The 23,200-nt window shown below is 42.3% G+C and overlaps 1 protein-coding gene across 1 annotated transcript in view; it reads right to left on the reverse strand.

Annotated features, from left to right (window-relative positions):
- LOC126413205 (pleckstrin homology domain-containing family A member 7-like) overlaps window positions 1-23,200 on the reverse strand; it is a 224,192-nt gene that overhangs the window by 41,257 nt on the left and 159,735 nt on the right. The window contains exon 3 of the mRNA XM_050083102.1: window positions 4,613-4,754. Coding sequence (XP_049939059.1) covers window positions 4,613-4,754 — 142 coding nt within the window. The remainder of the gene's footprint in view (window positions 1-4,612; window positions 4,755-23,200) is intronic.

Raw genomic sequence — 23,200 nt, forward strand, 5'->3', positions numbered from 1 at the left:
CTCGACGATCACCAGTGGTGTACGGCCAGTGTAGGAGATCGCTCCCCACACCATGATGCCGGGTGTTGGCCCTGTGTGCCTCGGTCGTATGCAGTCCTGATTGTGGCGCTCACCTGCACGGCGCCAAACACGCATACGACCATCATTGGCACCAAGGCAGAAGCGACTCTCATCGCTGAAGACGACATGTCTCCATTCGTCCCTCCATTCACGCCTGTCGCGACACCACTGGAGGCGGGCTGCACGATGTTGGGGCGTGAGCGGAAGACGGCCTAACGGTGTGCGGGACCGTAGCCCAGCTTCATGGAGACGGTTGCGAATGGTCCTCGCCGATACCCCAGGAGCAACAGTGTCCCTAATTTGCTGGGAAGTGGCGGTGTGGTCCCCTACGGCACTGCGTAGGATCCTACGGTCTTGGCGTGCGTCCGTGCGTCGCTGCGGTCCGGTCCCAGGTCGACGGGCACGTGCACCTTTCGCCGACCACTGGCGACAACATCGATGTACTGTGGAGACCTCACGCCCCACGTGTTGAGCAATTCGGCGGTACGTCCACCCGGCCTCCCGCATGCCCACTATACGCCCTCGCTCAAAGTCCGTCAACTGCACATACGGTTCACGTCCACGCTGTCGCGGCATGCTACCAGTGTTAAAGACTGCGATGGAGCTCCGTATGCCACGGCAAACTGGCTGACACTGACGGCGGCGGTGCACAAATGCTGCGCAGCTAGCGCCATTCGACGGCCAACACCGCGGTTCCTGGTGTGTCCGCTGTGCCGTGCGTGTGATCATTGCTTGTACCGCCCTCTCGCAGTGTCCGGAGCAAGTATGGTGGGTCTGACACACCGGTGTCAATGTGTTCTTTTTTCCATTTCCAGGAGTGTATTTTTTGTGGCCACAGGTCGTATACTATTTAGACAGGCCTCGTATGACGGACGAAGCAGGTGAACGTAGCAAGTAGACTGGCACAGTGATAAAGGGCATTCCTTTCGAAGAAAAGTCTACTAGTATCAAACATAGACCTTAATTTAAGGAGCAAATTTCTGAAAATGTACGTCAGTTGCACAGCATTGTTTGGAAGTGGGGAAATACGAAAAGATGAAATTCGAAGCGTTTGAGATGTGGTGCCGTAGAAGAATGTTGAAAACTAAGTGGACTGATAAGGTAAGGAATTAGGAGGTTCTCCGCACAATAGGTGCGGAAGGAAATATGTGGAAAACACAGACAAGAAGAAGGGACAGGATGATAGGACACGTGTTAAGACATCAGCGAATCCTCTACACGGTACAGCAGACTGCTATAGAGAGTAAAAACTGAAAGTGAAAATAAAGAGTGCAATATATCCAACAAATAATTCATTATTGGTTCTCGGAAATGAAGAGATTGCTACAAGAGGGAAAGTCACGACAAGCCACATAAAGGCTGTCAGAAGACTCATGATCCTAAAGAAAATTTAATGTACTGCTGAAATTACACTGTGCAGCAAAATTAATGAATCACTTTTAGAAACTTCGCAACTGTCTCCCTTCCCAAACATAACTTTGAAATCTGGCTCGAAGGTCCCTACAACTTTCCTCTTTAGTGGTGCAAAAGCGTGAGCCCTGGGACGTAACCATCTGGCTCGGTGATGCTTCAAACACCAAGGTATCGACACATAAGAAACAAGTTCATGTAAGCTGTAAGGTGGATTAATGATGTCTCATTAGCACTGAACCTTGCCACAAATCTGCCGCCAACGTGGACATGTCCCACGACGGGAAAGTCGTCAAACCTACTCTTACCTACGTTTCATAGACTCTTTTAGCGCCTCTGCGATGGAGGTCAGAAACGCAACACCGAGCGTTGATATCCGGCGGCTTTCTTATGGGTGGCCGAGAAGGACAAATTAGACACACCACCAGTTAGAACCGACACGAAAAAGCCTCGTGGGATGACTTAAAGAGCGGCAAAGAAACCGCCTCTTCCCTTGGGGCATTAATTCCCAAATATTTCGCGGTCGAACACGACAGTTCGCAGTGCAATGAGCAGCAGGAAGACGTACTGTACGACTTAGACTCTGCTGACACCCCATGGGCCTCGTTGTTTCAGCACTACTTCCAAGGTCATTGTGCGGCTTCAACCACATTATACGTGGTCTGGTCCCTTTGGTGTGTACTGTGACCGTAATTTTTGCTCTGGCATATAGAGTGGAACCACTGGGGGCCGTTCAGGACCATTCGACGAAATCTAAACGCGGTTCGAAGCAGCAACGCGCATTTCTGCTTTTCCCCCCACTCTAAGACCCCCCCCCCCCCCCCCGTCCCCACTCTCGGGGGGGAACCGTTGTTGAGCACGTTACAAATGTACCGGTCACAAACTTCGGCACAAATTTAGCCTCACGGCTGCTCTAGCGCTCAGAGTTAGGCAACCTCTTCGACACACGCTATGTGGGGTTTGCTGGATTTCCCGTTCAGACTTCGTCGAATGATTCAAATGACTCTGAGCACTATGGGACTTAACTTCTAAGGTCATCAGTCCCCTAGAACTTAGAACTACTTAAACCTAACTAACCTAGGGACATCACACACATCCATGCCCGAGACAGGATTCGAACCTGCGACCGTAGCGGTCACGCGGTTCCAGACTGTAGCGCCTAGAACCGCACGGCCACCCCGACCGGCTTCGTCGAATGGTCTCGAACGGTCGCTAACTGTTCCATCCTGTAAACCGTAGCACAAATTGCGGCCGAGATACACTCCAAAGGGGTCAGATGACGTTCTGTGGGGTTGCAGCTCCACTGTATTACTAGAGAAGTGTTGAATCGATCGAAGGGTGTTAGCGATATCAGAGGTAATGAAGAACATCGCTCCGTTGCACATCGCACAGAGGACACTTCACACTGTAGCTTTAGACCGCGAAATGTGTGTAAATGAAAGCCTCAAAGGAAGGAGTGGTTTCATTGACGCTCTTTATGTCACACCCTGAGGCCTTGTTGTTGTTGTTGTTGTTGTTGTGGTCTTCAGTCCTGATATTGGTTTGGTGCAGCTCTCCATGCTACTCTAACCTGTGCAAGCTTCTTCATCTCCCAGTACTTACTGCAACCTACATCCTTCTGAATCTGCTTAGTTTATTCATCTCTTGGTCTCCCTCTATGATGTTTACCGTCCACGCTGCGCTCCAATGCTAAATTTGTAATCCCTTGATGCCTCAGAACATGTCCTACCAACCGGTCCCTTCTTCTTGTCAAGTTGTGCCACAAACTCCTCTTCTCCCCAATTCTATTCAATATATTCCTCATTAGTTATGTGATCTACCCATCTAATCTTCAGCATTCTTCTATAGCACCACATTTCGAAAGCTTCTATTCTCTTCTTGTCCAAACTATTTATCGTCCATGTTTCACTTCCATACATGGCTACACTTCATACAAATACTTTGAGAAACGACTTCCTGGCACTTAAATCTATACTCGATGTTAACAAATTTCTCTTCTTCAGAAACGCTTTCCTTGCCATTGCCAGTCTACATTTTATATCCTCTCTACTTCGACCATCATCAGCTATTTTGCTCCTCAAATAGCAAAACTCCTTTACTACTTTAAGTGTCTCATTTCCTAATCTAATTCCTTGAGGCCTTTTCGTGTCTATTCCGATTAGCGGTGTGACTGAAAAGTGTTATCGGGAAGAAAACTGCGTGATTTCAACGCTGGGTGTTGGGGTTCTGACCTCCATCGCAGAGCCGTCCAGAAAATAGGTAAATGTGGGGAAGAAGGGGTGTGGCGACCTTCCCATCACGGTGGCGTTGGGAAGAATTGTGGTGAAATTTGATGTCTGTGTGACATAATTAACCCACCTTACAGCTCATACGAGCTTTTGAGAGTTGCCCCTTTCTTGCAAGTGTCGGCACCTTGGTGATCGAAGCACTGTCGAGCCAGAGAAAGACGTCGCAAGGCGCCACACTTTTATATCATTACAAAGGAAGGTTGTATGCACCTTTGGGCCAAATCTGAAACTGTGTCGGAATTTCGAAAAAGTGATCCTTTAATTTCGTTGAACGGTATAAGTTCTCGACTACAGAATGGAAAAATAAAACTGCCCAGGAAAATACTTCATGAGCCTAAAGACGGGCAACCCAGCATACATTGTTTTTGATGGGTATGGATGATGTAAGTTGAATTACCTACCTCAAGGTGCACGAAAAGTTTCCATGCTAGTTTTATTTCGCCTATCCAGTTTTTGAAAGGAATAGACAGCAGAACAATACAAAAATGGGAAGAGCTTACCTCTTCCGGCTTATGCGGAGACTGCTGGTGGGGATGGTGCTGGTGGTGGTGCGGCGTGTGCTGCTGGTGTTGGTGGTGGTGATGGTGATGGTGGTGGTGGTGCAGGCTGGCAGGCTCCGGGGAGACGCGGCGTGGTTTGGGCGGGGCGTTGGCGTACAGTGGAGGCGGCGGCACTGTCAGGACGGCCGCCTGCGGACCGGCCGCCGCCGAGGGGGCGGGCGCGGCGGCGGATGCGGAGGCGGCTGCGGCGGCGGCGGCTGCGGCGGCGGCAGCCGCGGCGTTGGCGGCGGTGAGCGCCGGCAGCGGAGACGGGATGCGTGACGTCACGGGGGCGGCGGGGGACTTGGAGCGGGCGGCGGCGGCCGCGGCGGAGGGCGACTTGGAGCGCACACCTGCCCCCGGCGCCGCCCCCACGCGGTAGCCGTGGAAGCCGCTGTCACTGTCGTCGGCGCTGGCGCTGGCGTTCACCTGCGACGAGGCCGACGAGACGCTGGGCCTGCGGCACAGACGGAAGTTCCTGCAGAGAGCGCGCCACACTCACACGTCACACGCCGCTGGTGACGCTGTTAAGAGTAGCGACACATCAGCGCCCTTTATCACGCTAGACGCTGTTAAATGTCTGAACGTCTAGAACGGTCACCAAGTTTCCACCGCGGGTTGCCTATCTACGAGGAGCGTTTGAAAAGTTCGTGCAAAAATAAAAACTACTTACGTGTTTGGGGTAAACCTTTTTTAGTTTTCGACATAGTCTCCTTTTAGACTTATACACTTCGTCCAACACTGTTCTAATTTGATGATCCCTTCCGAATAAGTCTGCAAAATAGCTATTAGTTGCTGCATTCACCTCCTCGTTCGAATAAAATCTTTGTCCTGTCAGCCATTTCTTCAAATTGGGGAACAAGTGGTAGTCCGAGGGAGCCAAGACTGGAGAATAGGGAGGATGTGAAAAAATTGGAATCCAATTTCCATTAATTTTGGACCACAACTGCTGAAGTTTGTGCTAGTGCATTGTCGTGATGGAAAAGGACCTTTTTTGCGGTCTAATCGCCGGCGTTTTTCTTGCAGCTCGTTTTTCAAACGGTCCAATAACGATGAATAATATTCACATGTAATAGTTTTACTCTTTTCCAGATAGTCGATGAGGATTCTCCCTTACGAATCCCAAAAGACAGTCGCCATAACCTTTCTGGCCGAAGGAATGGTCTTCGCCGTTTCTGGTGCAGTTTCTGTCTTGGTAACTCATTGTTTAGATTCTTACTTGGTCTCAGCAGTAAATGTATCCGTTTTTCATCAACAGTGACGAAACGATGCTTGAAGTCCTGCGGATTCTTCCTGAACAGCTGCAAGCCATGCTTGTAACACTTCACACAATTGCGTTTTTGGTCAAGCGTGAGCAATTGCGGAACCCATCTTGCGGATAGCTTTCTCATTTCCAAATGTTTATGCAAAATATCATGTACCCATTCATTCGAGATGCCCACAGGACTAGCAATCTCACGCACGTTAAGTCTTCTGTCATCCATCACCATATCATTGATTTTATCAATGATTTCTGGAGTCGTAACCTCCACAGGGCTTCCAGAATGTTCAGCATCACTTGTGTCCATATGGCCACTCCAAAAATTTTGAAACGACTTATCAACTGTTCTAATCGAAGGTGCAGCGTCACCGTAATGTTGATCAAGCTTCTGTTTAGTCTCCTGATGTGTTTTGAATTTCATAAAGTAATGTTTATCACTACACGAAATGATTTTTCGTATATTTCTTGGCAATCACTCGACTTACTTGATTCACACGAAATCCAAACACAAAGAAATAGACAAATATGGCTGAAACTTGGTGTGTCTTCTTTCCAAAGATACTACTATCTAAACATGACCTCGATACGCGCTGGTGGTGCCATCTCTCGGACTTTGCACGGACTTTTCAAACGCCCCTCGTAATGGCTTCCAGGGCCAACAAAATTTTTACTTTCAATGTTTCGTACAATTATCGACCGACTTTAAAATTTAAATGCTGTCGTTATCTACTCATCGGCAGCTATATTCTTACGTTAAAGGTTTAACACTATACGTCCAGCACTGAAGTTAGACACTGTGTACATGTCTCAAAGCAATGAAACTCACGGCGCCCGGATTACCCACATTTTACTCACCCAGAATCTGAGAATTAGATCACTTAGCGACTTCCAACAAACTTTACACGTAACTGCAAATGTAACGCTTTGTACATTTTCGCTGTGTATGCTGTAAAACTTCAGCATCAAACATGATGTTTCAGTTTTTCTGTACTACTAACTCTGTTCGCAACATATTTTGCAGGTAGTATCGACATACGTCACTGAATGTACCTGCAGGATTACATCACTACACGATAAATGTGTCACGAGATATGACCTCACAAACATTGAGACGCGCGAAAATATAGCTTTTCTTTAAACGGAGTTCAAATAACGCAGACTATACCCAAGCAATGTGTGGTAATGGGAGCACATAGAGACTTACAACAACCTTTACATATAATTTCAAAGCGTCTGAGTCTGAATCTTTAAAGAATCAGTAATTGGGAGAATTGCCGGTCTAATTCTATTCAGCAATCTGCGATTTTCATGAAAACGAGATCGATTGCAAGCAGTCGATCTATCCCAAAGCGACAGTTTCAGACGAAAACTGCTTTGTAAACTATATCCCAAAAATTCCACGTAATAGAAGCTGGTTCTGATGTAACATAAAAGACATTTTCGGTCACTACACGGAACTGGCTTGAAGTTACTCGTCCCTTTCCACATCGATATTTTTATTTCTACTTATTTTATCAGTTTTCTTCGTGAGATTCAAGTTTTAGTTCTTTGCTTGTCTTCTAAAAAAATCTTCAGGTTCAATAACATGTATTGGAAGTCAGAATCTCGTCTTACTCAGACTTACATACCAGGTTTTGTCACGAATAACTTCCACCTACTAGTTTCCACCAACTAGTTTCAGAAGTAACACAGTATACACATGTATTGTGATTATTAAGACATTTTATTTGCTACTCCTATTCAAAACAGTATTAATTCGCGATAAAAATCAATTTGCTGTCACAGTTGCACATGTCACCTAAAATGAGTAAACCATTTTTAGATTTTAAATCACCACAAAGTGAGTATTATAAAATGAGTATGACATTGTATGATTATAACTAATTACTGTTAGTTATTGCACTGATAATAAACGACGTACTAAACTCGTTTCTGCCTTAGATATATTATCATCTCTTGGATTTTATCATCAGTATGACAATTAATGTTGTTTCCAGAATGAGATTTTCACTCTGCAGCGGAGTGTGCGCTGATATGAAACTTCCTGGCAGATTAAAACTGTGTGCCCGACCGAGACTCGAACTCGGGACCTTTGCCTTTCGCGGGCAAGTGCTCTACTGCCAGAAGTAAAGCTGTGAGGACGGGGCGTGAGTCGTCCTTCGGTAGCTCAGATGGTAGAGCACTTGCCCGCGAAAGGCAAAGGTCCCGAGTTCGAGTCTCGGTCGGGCACACAGTTTTAATCTGCCAGGAAGTTTCATTAATGTTGTTATTTAACAACCTAATTAAACTGTGATGCGGAAAGCTTTGTGTGTTAAAGCTGGTTCTGTTTTGAAAGGCGGTCTGATAGACGTATTCCTGAAGTGTGCTGAATGTTTACCTGAGAGTAAAACAGGCTGTAACGTAATCAGCTAGGTCCATCACTTACGTGATACATGTGGAATGTGTTATGTCAACAACTCTACACTTACTCATTAAAAACTGTGTTATTTGGATACAGCTCATTCATTTACACGTACGTAATTGACTCGTACTTCTATCCAAGAAATAGGTTATTGTAAAAGTGCTAACACCTGCAACCATTTTTTTCTCACTTGCTACCTTATTTATGCTTCATCATACAGATAAGAAAAACTGTGTCTTTTATAACTGAATATCTCACTTTACTTGTGTCTTAACACATGTTTCGCCTATTCTTGTTACCCACCATCAGCGGTCTGTGATACAATGAAAATCATTTAATTATGCATGTTTTGATAGGAGATCTTTAGTGATTCTTGGCACCTCGTTTCAATTATCTGTTTACAAGTAAACGGTCCTGCTTTTTTTACACTTAATTTTTATGTTCTTTCGATGGATCCATGTGTTACGATATCATATGCCTCATAGACGAACCACAAGAACATATAAACAGTTTACACAAGCAGATAAATAACATACAGCACAACATTTAATTCACTGTGTAAATGGAATCAGAATATAACAACAGTAAGAGATTCTGATTTTGCAGAAAGGAAACAACAACAGACACCATAACACACAAGAAAGCCAACCGCCCACATTCACAGAAATTGGCAGCCACCACATACGTGATATACAGACTGTGAAAAACGTCTCTAAGCAGAAAGAAGAAGGAAGAAGAACTAAACATGATCCTCAACAGAGCACAAAACAATTAATACAACAGCAGGACAGGACACAATCTACACAACACTATTAAAATGAAATACATACAGAATACAGGAAAATTAAACACAGTCCAGATATAGGAACACTTAACAGTAGAATCAACACTCATACCACAAATTCGTCCCTTATTACAAAGACAAAATGGCACACCAGAACCAGCCCACACATGAGATTAGTAACACCTTCAAAAAACATAAAATTAATATACCCATCAAGATAAATAGCAAATACAAAAGTAATAAAACGTGTGACAGGAGAGAATAATAAATACAACAGTTCAGGAATATATGGACTGCCATATAATGGCTGCAACTCTAAATATATTGGAATGCTTACAAGAAATTTTAATCTCAATTACGAAGAATGTATAAGGTCTATGAAGAGTGAATTTACCCACTCTACATATGCAGCTTATCTACTAAAAGAAAACCACCGCCACATTGTGGTGAAAACTGACATTGCAGTCTTGTCATAACAAAAAAGTAGGGAATGCTCACTTTGCACAGAACGATATAAATAAAAGAATGAAAACATGCTGTATGAAAAAGAAAAGCAACGGCAGAAGGACAACATTCTCGCTAATTCATAAATTACGATAAGAGAAACAAACAAACACACATACACACACATACACACACACACACACACACACACACACACACACACACACACATGCTCCCTCCATCCTCTAAAGCTCCAATAATCCCCCAGACAGCGCTACAGCCCGTCAGCAATACCACGTGCAATGTGCAACAGGTTATCTCCAATTAAGTATTGAAATGTGACCTACAAACTGCATGCATCTAGTTCATACAGAAGAATCATGGAACATGGAGGAGACATAAGAATGAATAAAAATGAAAAAAGATGCATGGATTTGTAAATAGATAATGCTAACGAGCTGCCAAGAATCATTAGAAATGGTAATGGAACTGTACAGTACATTATTTTTTCGTCTTTAATTAGAGAATCTGAGGCCACATTACATTTCATAACATAATCCAATGGGGTCGAAATCGCAAATTATGTTTTCTATAATTTTGACGTGAATGTGTATTGATGAAGCACAAAGCTGATACAAGATTAACTACTTCATGACATACAGAATTATTTTTGTATTTACAATGTAATGCACAGTTTTATTCATTTGTGAAGTAGAGTATGTTTAGATTTAGTATTATAATCAACAGAACACTGTATTTCTTTTTGTTTTCATAAATATTAATCAAACTGTAATTATTTGGTCAATAATATCGAACATATCGATCAGGTAAACATATCTTTGTACAGACACGTATATATCCCTGTTCTTGTTCGCTCAGAATGTGTGTAACGCTTTAGCAGGAGGCAACTGTCATGTAGTTTTTAGAAAAGTAGTTCCTGTTGTGAGATTAACAGAAAGAAGTTAGCATTCTTGTCAATTCATGCTTTTAATAGCTGAAGATGTAAGTAGGCTGTTTAGGCTTTTTTATTGGTAACGCCACCTCTGTGTGAAAATCACTGGCTGTGCTGTGTGCAGTCTGTGGCTGCTTTGCATTGTTGTAATACTCTCCATTGTAGTGTTAGGCAGCTGGATGCGAACAGCGCGTAGCGTTGTGCAGTTGGAGGTGAGCCACCAGCAGTGGTGGATGTGGGGAGAGAGATGGCGGAGTTTTGTAATTTGTCATGAACTGCTACATATATTATGACTATTAAGGTAAATACATAGTTTGTTCTCTATTAATATCTTTCATTTGCTAACTATCCCTATCAGTAGTTAATGCCTTCTGTAGTTTGAATCTTTTATTTAGCTGGCAGTAGTGGTGCTCGCTGTATTGCAGTAGTTCGAGTAATGAAGATTTTTGTGAGGTAAGTGATTTGTGAAAGGTATAGTTTAATGTTAGTCAGGGCCATTCTTTTGTAGGGATTTTTGAAAGTCAGATTGCGTTGCGCTAAAAATATTGTATGCCAGTTAAGGACAGTCATGTATAATTCTTCAAAGGGGACGTTTTCATATGTCGACCCTTAGCCGAGGATACCTCACTGGAATCTTCTGTTTTTTTTCTTGTAGTTTGTGTAATTAGTGTAGATTTTGTTTATTGATAGCGCGTAATCATAGAGAGAATTTCCTTTGTAGTTGTAGTTTTTCATTGTTGTACAGTAAAACAGTTGTGGCATGCATGTAGAGTTGCACCAAGTATTTCGCAGCTGTGCTGGCAATTAAGTAGACATTATTTCCATTGCTATGTTATTTTATTTTGCTCTTCAAATTGTGCTTTTCTGTGTTATCGTGTGAAATATTGTGACAATTATGGCATGTGAAAAACGTAATACTAGGCTCCAAAGTAAACTGAGAAAAGACAGTGAAGACGAAAGCAGTGTGTTAGCGCCGCAGAGTAATGAATTAACTAATGTTCAAAGTAGTAATTTGGTAATTGCGCATAGGGAAATGGAGCGGGCGGCAAACAATGGTGTAGACAGTGAAACAGGTAGTGAACAGGGAATCGTTATCGATCGATTGGTCGGCAACAGCTCGCCTCAGGAATCGGGAATGACAGAACACAATATTGCAAATACTGCAGACTCAGGTTTTGGGTTCTCACCGTTTTCTCAAATGAGTCAAGACACATTTTCCGCTTGTCAAAATGTGAATGTTGCCGGTGCAACTTCACTGCCGAAAAGCACTGAGGAACATGTTTCAGACACCAGTGCATTGTTATTACAATTAATGCAACAAATGGGACAAAAGCTTGAAAAGTTAGACACAATGGAACAACACCAGAGACAAACATAGCAACAGTTAGACACAGTGGAACAAAATCTCAAAAAGTTAGACACAGTGGAACAAAATCTTAAAACGTTAGACACAATGGAACAAAATCAGAGACAAACACAGCAACAGTTAGACACACTGGAACAAAATCAGAGACAAACACAGCAACAGCTTCAAAAGTTAGACTCATTGGAACAAACTCTTGAACAAACGCTTGAAGATTTAACTACTGAGTTACATAACATTGAATCGAAATGTCAAAAAGTCTGTAATGACGTAAAAACTCAAATTTGTGAGCATTTTCAACCTATTTTTTCGCGGCATGAAAATGCATTACAGAATCACGAAGCAGCCATAAAAGAACTGCAAATTATTGTTCATGAAAATCATGAGACCTTGCAAGCTAAATTTGACTCAGTTGCATCTACCGATTCGGTTACGCAACTTGCAAAAACTCAGGAAAAGTTTAAGGACACAGTAGATACTCTGAAACTTGGTTCAGAAAAACACACTGAAGAAATAAGTACACTATCGGAGAAAATAGCCGAACTTTTGGGTCAGTTCACTAATTTATCTACGAAGGTAGATGGTAATCTGATTGACGCAAGACCGGTAGTCTTTAATGACACAGAAGAGTACGAAAAAATTAGGAAATTCAAATAAAATCAGAATCAAATTAATACACAACACCAAAGAGAAATCCGGGAAGTACAAGATCAGCTGACACAGGTAATACAAGAATTACGTATTTCAGAGGACACTCGCGCTCCAACACGGGAAGAGGGACTTAGAAATACGGAAAAGCCGCAAAATAATAACACAGGGCATTTCGGAAGTTATGAAAGAAATTGGCAAGGTGCACCGAATTTTGAAATGGAACCGCCGAAACGACGTAACAATGACCGATATGCGACTCGCCGACATGATGACTTTGACTATAAGCTGTTCATTACTACACGTAAATTCAAAACATTTAAGAATTCTGGCAACGACATTCATCCACAAGCATGGCTCCATCAATTCTCTCATTGTTTTCCTCCCAACTGGTCGTTAGAACACAGATTAGAATTTATGTGTGGCTATTTAGAGAATGAACCAGCTGTAAGAATGCGATCGGTCATTCACGATTGTCACAGTGAAGGAGAATTTTACCATGCCTTCCTCTCAGCATATTGGTCTCAAGCTACACAAGACCGAGTAAAACATAGCATCATGATGATGAAACACTTTGAACAATCTGAATTTTCCAGTCTTGTGAAATATTTTGAAGACATGTTGCATAAGAATCAGTACCTGTCAAACCCATACAGCCCCTCAGATCTCATCCGCATTTGCTTAATCAAATTGCCTGAACATTTACGACATATTATTTTGGCAGGACGTTGCAAAGACGACATTGAAGCTTTTCAGGGACTGTTACAAGAACTGGAAATTGACACTGACAGTCGCCGGATGCGAAAACAGGAAAATAATCACTACAGGTCACATACGTCACAATTCCTTGACGACAGAAACAATAACAGGACACGTCAAGGCTATTCTTACAACGCAAATCGTGACCAAAACAGACACCACCCATATGACAACCACTGGCAGAGTAATTATAGTTACAGAGAAAGATCGCATTTCCGTAGTAATGAATATGACAGAGACAATCATAGAAACAGACAATATGGCAACCAGAACTATTATTATCACGGGAGACAGAATAACTTCAGACGCAACAGTTCAGCGCGCAGATACGATTCAGGAAGAAATTCTCCACCACATGACCGACAAGAAAGAAATTATGAAATCTACCGACATGACGACAGACGAGATAATCATAACGACAGACCTGAATTTCATCAGAACTGGCGGAATTCAAACAGAGCAGGGCACTTTCGACAACGTGAATTTGTAGAAGCTAGGTCTCCTAATCCCAATAACGACGCGCGCCAACAAAGGGACAGACAATGACTCGCACCGCAGGCAGCCGCTTGCGCCGGCTGGCTCAGAGAAAAATGACATAGACGCCAACCTTAAGAAAAATTCCAGTATTGTTTAACGACGTATACCGCATGATAATTGCGTTAAAGTTGAAACTCTGCGTCCTAGGAAGAATAAAGATTTACACCACATTTCACATGTAAAACCGTTTACTGAAAGATAATCTGCTTTTTAACTTTGTCTTTGCCATAAAACTTTTCACTTCACATTTCTAGTATGCTTTGTCAGACTTAGAATCTGTTAATATGCAACAATGTTTGAAGTTAAATATCCAATCAAGAACCAAGAGAACTTATTTAAACAGAAATGACGAATGCATTGTTATAGTGAACAGACGTCACAGTGTTATTGTGTGTGTACATTCTTGCTTGTTAGTTGCACGTTTACGTAACGACTATAAGGCTCACATACTTAGAACATTTACCAGTACTGCTAATGAGATTTTAATGCAACATTTTGGTTTACTTGAAAATACATACAGTACTTTCTGAGAGATTCCAGATGACACAGTGGTTAGTTTATTTGACAGCAACACGACTATATCACGACGCTACTAATGTGTGACACAATTTATATTGTTGCTTTTGCGGTGTATCTGTTTTATATCTGCACAATTTTTCTGAATTATTCTGAAAAGTAAAACATGTTTTAGTAGTAACTTTTGTGGTGTAGCTACAATGACACTGCCTTTTCTGTAGCACAACAATACGTTACAGCACAGTACTTTCTTCATCATGGCAATAAGCGTAATAACTAAGATACCTATACGCAAAGCATTTCACTTTTGTTTATCATGAGGTACGTACATTGACTTCTGCAGAACTTAGCTTTCGGAGGACGATAAGTACGACACTTCCACAGAATTATCTTACAGCAAGACGCACATTTAGCGCTACAGGACACGCATTTGAGTGATTAATTTTGTACTTATAACATTTATTTTTAAAGATATTTGAAGTACAATGATACAAAGGTTTTCAGTGATACATTTCATTTCATTGCTGTAATCTGTAACACCTGAGGGTATAATTACATTAATCCTCAGGGGGGTACACGCTTACTTTGTGTACCATGTGTTTGGCAAGCACAAGGAGCCCTAGCTAATATGGTATTTGCTTATACAACTTTACACATCGGTACCATATTTCTCTAACACAGAATTACACAGCTATCTGATCATTCAACTGAGAGATAAACATTTTTTTTTACTACATCAGTGACAGATGTTTACGTAATTACACAGTTGGATAACTTCACACTTACGAAATTGTATTTTGTCTGTACTTTGAGAAATGCTCATACACTCCTGGAAATGGAAAAAAGAACACATTGACACCGGTGTGTCAGACCCACCATACTTGCTCCGGACACTGCGAGAGGGCGGTACAAGCAATGATCACACGCACGGCACAGCGGATACAACAGGAACCGCGGTGTTGGCCGTCGAATGGCGCTAGCTGCGCATCATTTGTGCACCGCCGCCGTCAGTGTCAGCCAGTTTGCCGTGGCATACGGAGCTCCATCGCAGTCTTTAACACTGGTAGCATGCCGCGACAGCGTGGACGTGAACCGTATGTGCAGTTGACGGACTTTGAGCGAGGGCGTATAGTGGGCATGCGGGAGGCCGGGTGGACGTACCGCCGAATTGCTCAACACGTGGGGCGTGAGGTCTCCACAGTACATCGATGTTGTCGCCAGTGGTCGGCGGAAGGTGCACATGCCCGTCGACCTGGGACCGGACCGCAGCGACGCACGGATGCACGCCAAGACCGTAGGATCCTACGCAGTGCCGTAGGGGACCGCACCGCCACTTCCCAGCAAATTAGGGACACTGTTGCTCCTGGGGTATCGGCGAGGACCATTCGCAACCGTCTCCATGAAGCTGGGCTACAGTCCCGCACACCGTTAGGCCGTCTTCCGCTCACGCCCCAACATCGTGCAGCCCACCTCCAGTGGTGTCGCGACAGGCGTGAATGGAGGGACGAATGGAGACGTGTCGTCTTCAGCGATGAGAGTCGCTTCTGCCTTGGTGCCAATGATGGTCGTATGTGTGTTTGGCGCCGTGCAGGTGAGCGCCACAATCAGGACTGCATACGACCGAGGCACACAGGGCCAACACCCGGCATCATGGTGTGGGGAGCGATCTCCTACACTTGCCGTACACCACTGGTGATCGTCGAGGGGACACTGAATAGCGCACGGTACATCCAAACCGTCATCGAACCCATCGTTCTACCATTCCTAGACCGGCAAGGGAACTTGCTGTTCCAACAGGACAATGCACGTCCGCATGTATCCCGTGCCACCCAACGTGCTCTAGAAGGTGTAAGTCAACTACCCTGGCCAGCAAGATCTCCGGATCTGTCCCCCATTGAGCACGTTTGGGACTGGATGAAGCGTCGTCTCACGCGGTCTGCACGTCCAGCACGAACGCTGGTCCAACTGAGGCGCCAGGTGGAAATGGCATGGCAAGCCGTTCCACAGGACTACATCCAGCATCTCTACGATTGTCTCCATGGGAGAATAGCAGCCTGCATTGCTGCGAAAGGTGGATATACACTGTACTAGTGCCGACATTGTGCCTGCTCTGTTGCCTGTGTCTATGTGCCTGTGGTTCTGTCAGTGTGATCATGTGATGTATCTGACCCCAGGAATGTGTCAATAAAGTTTCCCCTTCCTGGGACAATGAATTCACGGTGTTCTTATTTCAATTTCCAGGAGTGTATTTTTCGGAACCATTGTGATACTACGAGAGCTTTGAATGATGTATTTGGTATGAGATCATGATTTTTAAAGTACATTTGAGGTAGATGACATTATTGAAATGCGCAGAGAATATTTTTTAGGGTTTGAAATTATTGCAGAAAGGTACGACGTTTTTGAGATTTAACTGAGGTGTTATGATGTTATTATTACGACGACGATGTGTATTATGTTGTTGAGGAATGTTTATTATGCTACGTATTTCTCATGATGAAATATTGAAGAAGTGTCGATGAATATGTATATGTATAATGAGGTAAGGAATAATGAGTAGTGTTTAGGGACTCTGATTTGTGGAAAAGGTTGTTGGAAACCAAGAATCGTACTTTGAGTTATGAAATGTGTGTAAATGCGTGAATGTATCACAATGCTGGCGAAAATTTTTTGGACTCTGTTATATTTACAGGATTTTGTTTCTACAGATTTGTAACGCAAATTCTTAACCTGTGAATTTTTTTATATGAGACTGTCACTGTAGCGGAAACTGGTGTCGTAAATGTTTCGGTAAGAAAGTTAAGTGACCACCTGCACGTAATGCGTCGTGAGCGGCCAGGTGTGCCAGCCGCCTTGAGAAAAAGCCATTAGGTGGTAGAAAAAAAAAGGGGGGTGGCCATTATCCTCGCTATCGACATTCCTTTGTAGAAAGCATCGTAAATACGACATCCTCGAACTTGAAAACATGATTACACTGTAGAGTTCTTAATTTATGATATTTACTGAAATGAAATGATGAGAAACATTTTATGTCTATTGTCTTGCTAGTTGAAAGATTGTTTACTGCATTATGAAATGCCATATGGCTAGTGAATGACGTTTGACGCCTTGCTTTGCCTATTTTGTTTAATATTTAGTTCCTAGCTGCACTGCAGCATTGGTTATTATAAAATTTAATATATGTACTAATATCACTATTTTCTGTCTACAGACCCAGTAAAGAATACGTTTATGATATACTTTCTTAGAAAAGAGAGCACAAATAGACATTTCCTTTCACAGGAATTGCATAAATAATTTTTTATTGACTTGGTAAGTTTCTTGCAGAGTAAGTTTTTGCGATGCATCACTCTAGTGTTAAGATGTGACATAGGTATTAGGCATGGCCATTTTTAGTGTAATATTTTTCTGCTTGAGCTATGTCATGTTTAGATATAAGTTATTTCATTTTCGTGCTACTGAATTTTAATTTGTGTTACTCTGCTAAGCCAGATTTATTTTTCTTGTTTGTTGCGCATTGCCTCATATTAGTTGTAATGTTGAATTGCTTGGTAATTTAGATTTACTGTAGCTTGCTTTGCAAATTTCCATTTTTTTATTGCTGTTTGTATTAATTGTTTTGTGCTGCTGCATTGCCTCATCCCTTAGTTAAGCATCTGAGCTCAGTAGATTTAAGTTAACTTAAGAGGGGTAGACTATATAAGAAACTGACTATGAAGAGTAGGTAAAGAATGCGTTGCGAAGTTATATGAAAAAGATTTGGGCCAAAATGAGTATTGTACACTGAGAAATAATTATATTGAAATAAATATGAATAGAATACAGAAAGCAGGTATAGATAGGACTTTTTGGGAATAATGATGAATGAAGGGAGATCTCCAAGAAGTAAAGAAAGTTTTGTTTGCAAAATACTGCAGTACAACAAACCCTGTCCTTTCCTTTTGTATTATCCCACTATATGTTTGTGTACCCTTGTCTATTTGTTTTCTTCCTGTCTCTGTGTAGTTTCATAGGATTTTTTCTTCTTCTAATACTAAGCTACATTCACTATGATGAGGAATACTGTTATCCTCAAATATAATTGGCATTAACAATATGTTATTTACCTTGTAAATATGCTTAGACATTATTTATTCTGTTTTGTTTTAATGCTCATGTGTAAAGCTGATGTTCCAAAAGTTATTCTGATCTTTTATGTATCTACTTATCTCATAATTCCTGTAACATTGATGTATATGTTTATTTCTATTCTGTTGTAAAGCCTGTACTACAAATGTTATCTGTATTGTTATGTTCTTTAATGATGTATTTTGTACCTTTGTTATTGTATTTTTATGTTATCAAATTGTAATTGTTACCAGTTCTTCAAATTAAGTATCATTTCACTGCACACGTTTCTGTTGGCCATAATATATGCACAGTATGTGATAAGTTGGGACTGTTAGTGTTTGCACGTGTGTTAATAATTCAGCAAGGGACTGGATAACAGCATTGCTGGTTCTAAGGACAATTTCAAAAACTTTGTGAGTGCACAAGTGGTGGTTTATGGACTTGCTATATTGTCCGCAAGACTCTTCGATGGTGATTGTGCACCTGCACAGTCGCAACAGATGGCTGCTGGCGTCTCTACAAGGACTACAGTGGGTCTGCATCTTTGATGACCCACCAGTACCATTATCTCTACAAGGACTACAGTGGGTCTACATCTTTGATGATCCATCAATACCATTATTTCTACAAGGACTGCAGTGGGTCTGCACCTCTGGTGGCCCACCAATACCGTAATCTCTACCAGGACTACAGTGGGTCTGCTCTGTGATGACCTACCTACCAATATTCTTCAAAACTTCGAATGACACTGCTGTGGGTTTGCTCTGTTGTGACCCATTACTTGTCTGCATGTCGAGAGTCAGCACTGTCTTTCCGTTGGAAGGACAACACTACTTCTTCAAGACTGCATGGAAATCCACTACTTCCATGTGCATTTTCTTCTACTGCTCAGACTTTGAGAAAAACACTACTATTTTACCGTAATGAACGATCAGGACTGTCTTTATAGACTGTGAGAAAATTTGAGCTTTTGACCAACATAGTATCAATAAGTGTGTGCATTTGATTTCTTTGTTATTGTAATTATGAAAATTTTTTTCAAATCTGTATTGGCCACTGCCCAAACCAATTTGTAAAATTTTTTGTGGGGAGCATGGGGGCTATGTAAGTAGGCTGTTTAGGTTTTTTTATTGGTAACACCACCTCTGTGTGAAAATCACTGGCTGTGCTGTGTGCAGTCTGTGGCTGCTTTTCATTGTTGTAATACTCTCCATTGTAGTGTTAGGCAGCTGGATGCGAACAGCGCGTAGCGTTGTGCAGTTGGAGGTGAGCTGCCAGCAGTGGTGGATGTGGGGAGAGAGATGGCGGAGTTTTGTAATTTGTCATGAACTGCTACATATATTATGACTATTAAGGTAAATACATTGTTTGTTCTCTATTAATATCTTTCATTTGCTAACTATCCCTATCAGTAGTTAGTGCCTTCTGTAGTTTGAATCTTTTAATTAGCTGGCAGTAGTGGTGCTCGCTGTATTGCAGTAGTTCGAGTAATGAAGATTTTTGTGAGGTAAGTGATTTGTGAAAGGTATAGTTTAATGTTAGTCAGGGCCATTCTTTTGTAGGGATTTTTGAAAGTCAGATTGCGTTGCGCTAAAAATATTGTATGTCAGTTAAGGACAGTCATGTATAATTCTTCAAAGGGGACGTTTCATAAAGACTTATGATCTACAATACTCACGCAATAACTGTGTAAGAGTTGGATAAATTAACAATATTTTTAAACTTGGTGTTTTTTATTGAGGTAAAGGGAGTGAGGGGGGGGGCTAAAAATCTCTTATTAAAATGTATAATTAAATAATTTTCTGATACCAGAACGAAGGCTTTCATGACCGGATGACATTGCAAGGCAGGAAGACTCAACGGAGGAGCATCGCGTCTGAAGATGTCCAGCACAGTTCTGGACGAAACGTTACGAAAGAAGAGCTTTGTGGACCGCTATCTTATACCCCGAAAGGTTTACCAGCAATAACTAATTTTCTTTGTGTTATAGGTCGTTGCTGACGTCTAGCGTGAACAGGTCAATCATGGGTGTTAAGACACAAATAACATTAAATATCCAGTAGAAAAATAGGGAAGTTTTTCCTATCTATATGATGAAGTAGAATTAAATTAGCTACTGTTGATAACAGGTTCTTAAAGTACAACAGTTTAACATGGACTTGAAGTAAGTAGCGGTGCCTGTAAGGTACTTTATTTCCGCGAGTAGATTGCCAAAAAGTTTTGTGGTACTGCATTTCAGTTGTTCCTTGTTCAGTCTGAACGGCTCCAGAACAGCTGAGAACCGGGTACATCTTAATCATAATCCATTTCACGTAAGCAAACCTATTCATTGATGTGGTCTCGTGTAAATTATGCGTACGTCTTTCAACAAAACTGTTAAGCGGGCACATATGCCTATAGTGTGGGAAGGTGGGTTAGGCAGACAGTGCTATTTAGCTGTACAAAGAGATATAACTGATTCGTATTCAGAGTAATAAATACGGTCCTAAATTTAAAGGTCCCTCTTCTTGGAAACAGTTTCATTCTATTTATTTCGTCCAATTAATTCCTATTTCTATTATTTGTATTAATTTCGTTCTATGATTTTTCTATTCCGGTCTTTTAATTTTCGACAGTGGTCATATGCGTGTGAGCTGCGTTTGCGTGAATGTGTGTGTGTATGTTGTCTAGTTCAAAAGAAGGCCTTTTCACCTAAATGTTAGTTGTTTAGGAGTCTTTTTGTTATGTCTATCTGCGACTAGCAATCTATCCTTTTCATAATACTGTAATTTTGAAAGACTTCATGTACCTGGGAGGACATTCTGATTTCCTCTAAAATCACTTAGGAATTGGCTCTGCCTGCAGATCATGTAGATCTCTAACAATTAAAGAGGGGGTCGGGGTACGTAAACCATATCTGGCCACCCCTCCCCTCTAGACTTTGAACTGGTGGACGAGTGGCCCCTCCTAGCCCCCCCCCCCCCTTCCCCTTTTCCTCGTCCACTGTCTCCACTCCCCACCACCACTCCCCGTTGATACTCTGTTGCAGAAAGACGTCCTCAACTGTTTAAATTAAACGGATTAAAATATCGCCGTCATACTAAAAATGGAGGCAGTTCCGTAACAATAAAGGTAACGTAGCGACCTGGAACGTGGCGTTGGCAGACAGAGAAGTGTAAGCAACGGCCGCTGTCCTACCTCCTTCTTCTCACCGGTCGCCACCAGCTCTACCGACTGCCCTGGAGGGAGGAAGACAGGAAATGGTCGCCAGCCTCGTGCAAGTGTGTGTTTTCAAAAATCTGATGTATCCACATCAGCATCACAAGAATGCTTCAATTTTAGGTGGTGTACGCTTGTCTTACTTCGGTCTGATAGTGAGCTCACCCATCTAGTAACAGGTCAACCTGCAGTTTAACGAGGAATCGATGTGGAAGTTACGTCAAGCACCATTTCTGATTAAACTGTCCTGATGCATTAGTTAATGAAATATGGATAATGTGGTACATTTTGCGAATCCTTGTAACAATGATGGAAACAGTCACGTAATTTAGTAATTGGACATGACTGCCTTAAGGAGTGCGACTAAATGTAAGTTTTTTTCAAATTTATTTGACTTCAGTACAGTAGTCACGCTATAGTCATAGTAAATTACGGAAAATTTCCATGACTAGTTTCGGTGAAGCTCAGTCACCATTATCAAATATAACTAGCATGAAATAAGTCTGCTGTTAATTAGTAGAGCCTGAAATACAAGTAACATACCTCGTGTATACGTGTCGTGTATATTTGTCGTCTAAGCAAACAGTTGTTTCTCGGACACAGTGCTACCAAGTGCTGTGTTCAAGATTGAAAGCTAAGTATTTTCACCTTTAAGACGTTGAGATGTGGAGAGTTTTGTCTCAGAGTTGATAATTAGTTTGGAGGCTATATATACAGATAATAATATACAGTATTCATGCATAGATGTTATTTCGTTAACGTCATCAAACTGCGTTCTGATGCTTTCTTCACTTACTGGTTGCACCTCATACTTGAGCAATGTATGTTTCAGAATAACAGCAGAATAACTAACATTAATAAGACAAGATTTTCACTTGTCAGGTTCGTTATGCAGGTAGTTAGTCAACGCCAACCCTAATTTAACATATAAGACGTTAAGATTTTAATGTTCTGTATAGATAAAGGCTTCACAGCAATCAAATGCAGTGATGTAGATTCTTTGCCGTTACTGCATAACGAGGTTTAATTTTACATGATAATTTCACAATATCGTTCCCTATGACAAAGGTGTTGTGGTTAAATGTTACTTATGTTTCAGGTCCACCTAATTAGTAGCAGACTTATTTCATACTTCTGATGGCGCACAAAACCTGTCTGCTCTGCGAAGTCTATGTTCCGTGTCACCAGGCTCTCTTCACACGCCAGTTTCTCACCAGAAGAAAGGTTATTGTACTTCTGGTCCCACACTCTTCGCGATATTTGCCTCCTGCGGACTTTATCACCTTCCAGTAACTGAAGATACAGCTCAGAGGTCGCCATATTGCAACCATTACGGAGATCCAGCGTGAATAGCAGAAGGAGCGTGACAGACTTCGAAAACAAGACTTCGAGGACACCTTTCAGCAGTGGGAGCAACTCGGAGAGCACTTGTTTAAGAGCGGTGACTATAGTGATGGTGACAGTGTGTAAATGTAGCGCCACTGTGCCCCAGAGATCAGCCGCCGACGGCACCGCGCACAATTTATTTGTTGTGCAGGTTGCAGTTATCTCAGCCCCTAGAATGCAGACCACATGGAACTTTGCAACCCCGGAACTCCTCGGCCAGTAGAAGGCGTCAAAGCACTTCGACCAGGTCACCATGTGGTGTACGTGGCGATAGTATAGGTCCTAAGCAAAACCACCTCTTCACAAATCTGCGATGTCATCTGGCAAAAATTGCCCCGCACTTATGTGTCCATGAGGCGGCTATTTAGGCCATTGCACGACCTCTGGAGAGGTTCTGTCAGCCAGCAACCTGCGTCAAGGACTGGGCCATCGACTTCTGGACAGCAAGCCACCTCCTCAGCTGCGAATCTTAAGTGGTCATTGACACGTTGTATAATTGTACTGTTGTTCTTGTACCCAACAAGACAGTGTCAGACTGGAAGTT

This window comes from Schistocerca serialis, chromosome 7 (genome assembly GCF_023864345.2).
Source record: "Schistocerca serialis cubense isolate TAMUIC-IGC-003099 chromosome 7, iqSchSeri2.2, whole genome shotgun sequence".
In the NCBI taxonomy this organism is placed as follows: Eukaryota; Metazoa; Arthropoda; class Insecta; order Orthoptera; family Acrididae; genus Schistocerca; species Schistocerca serialis.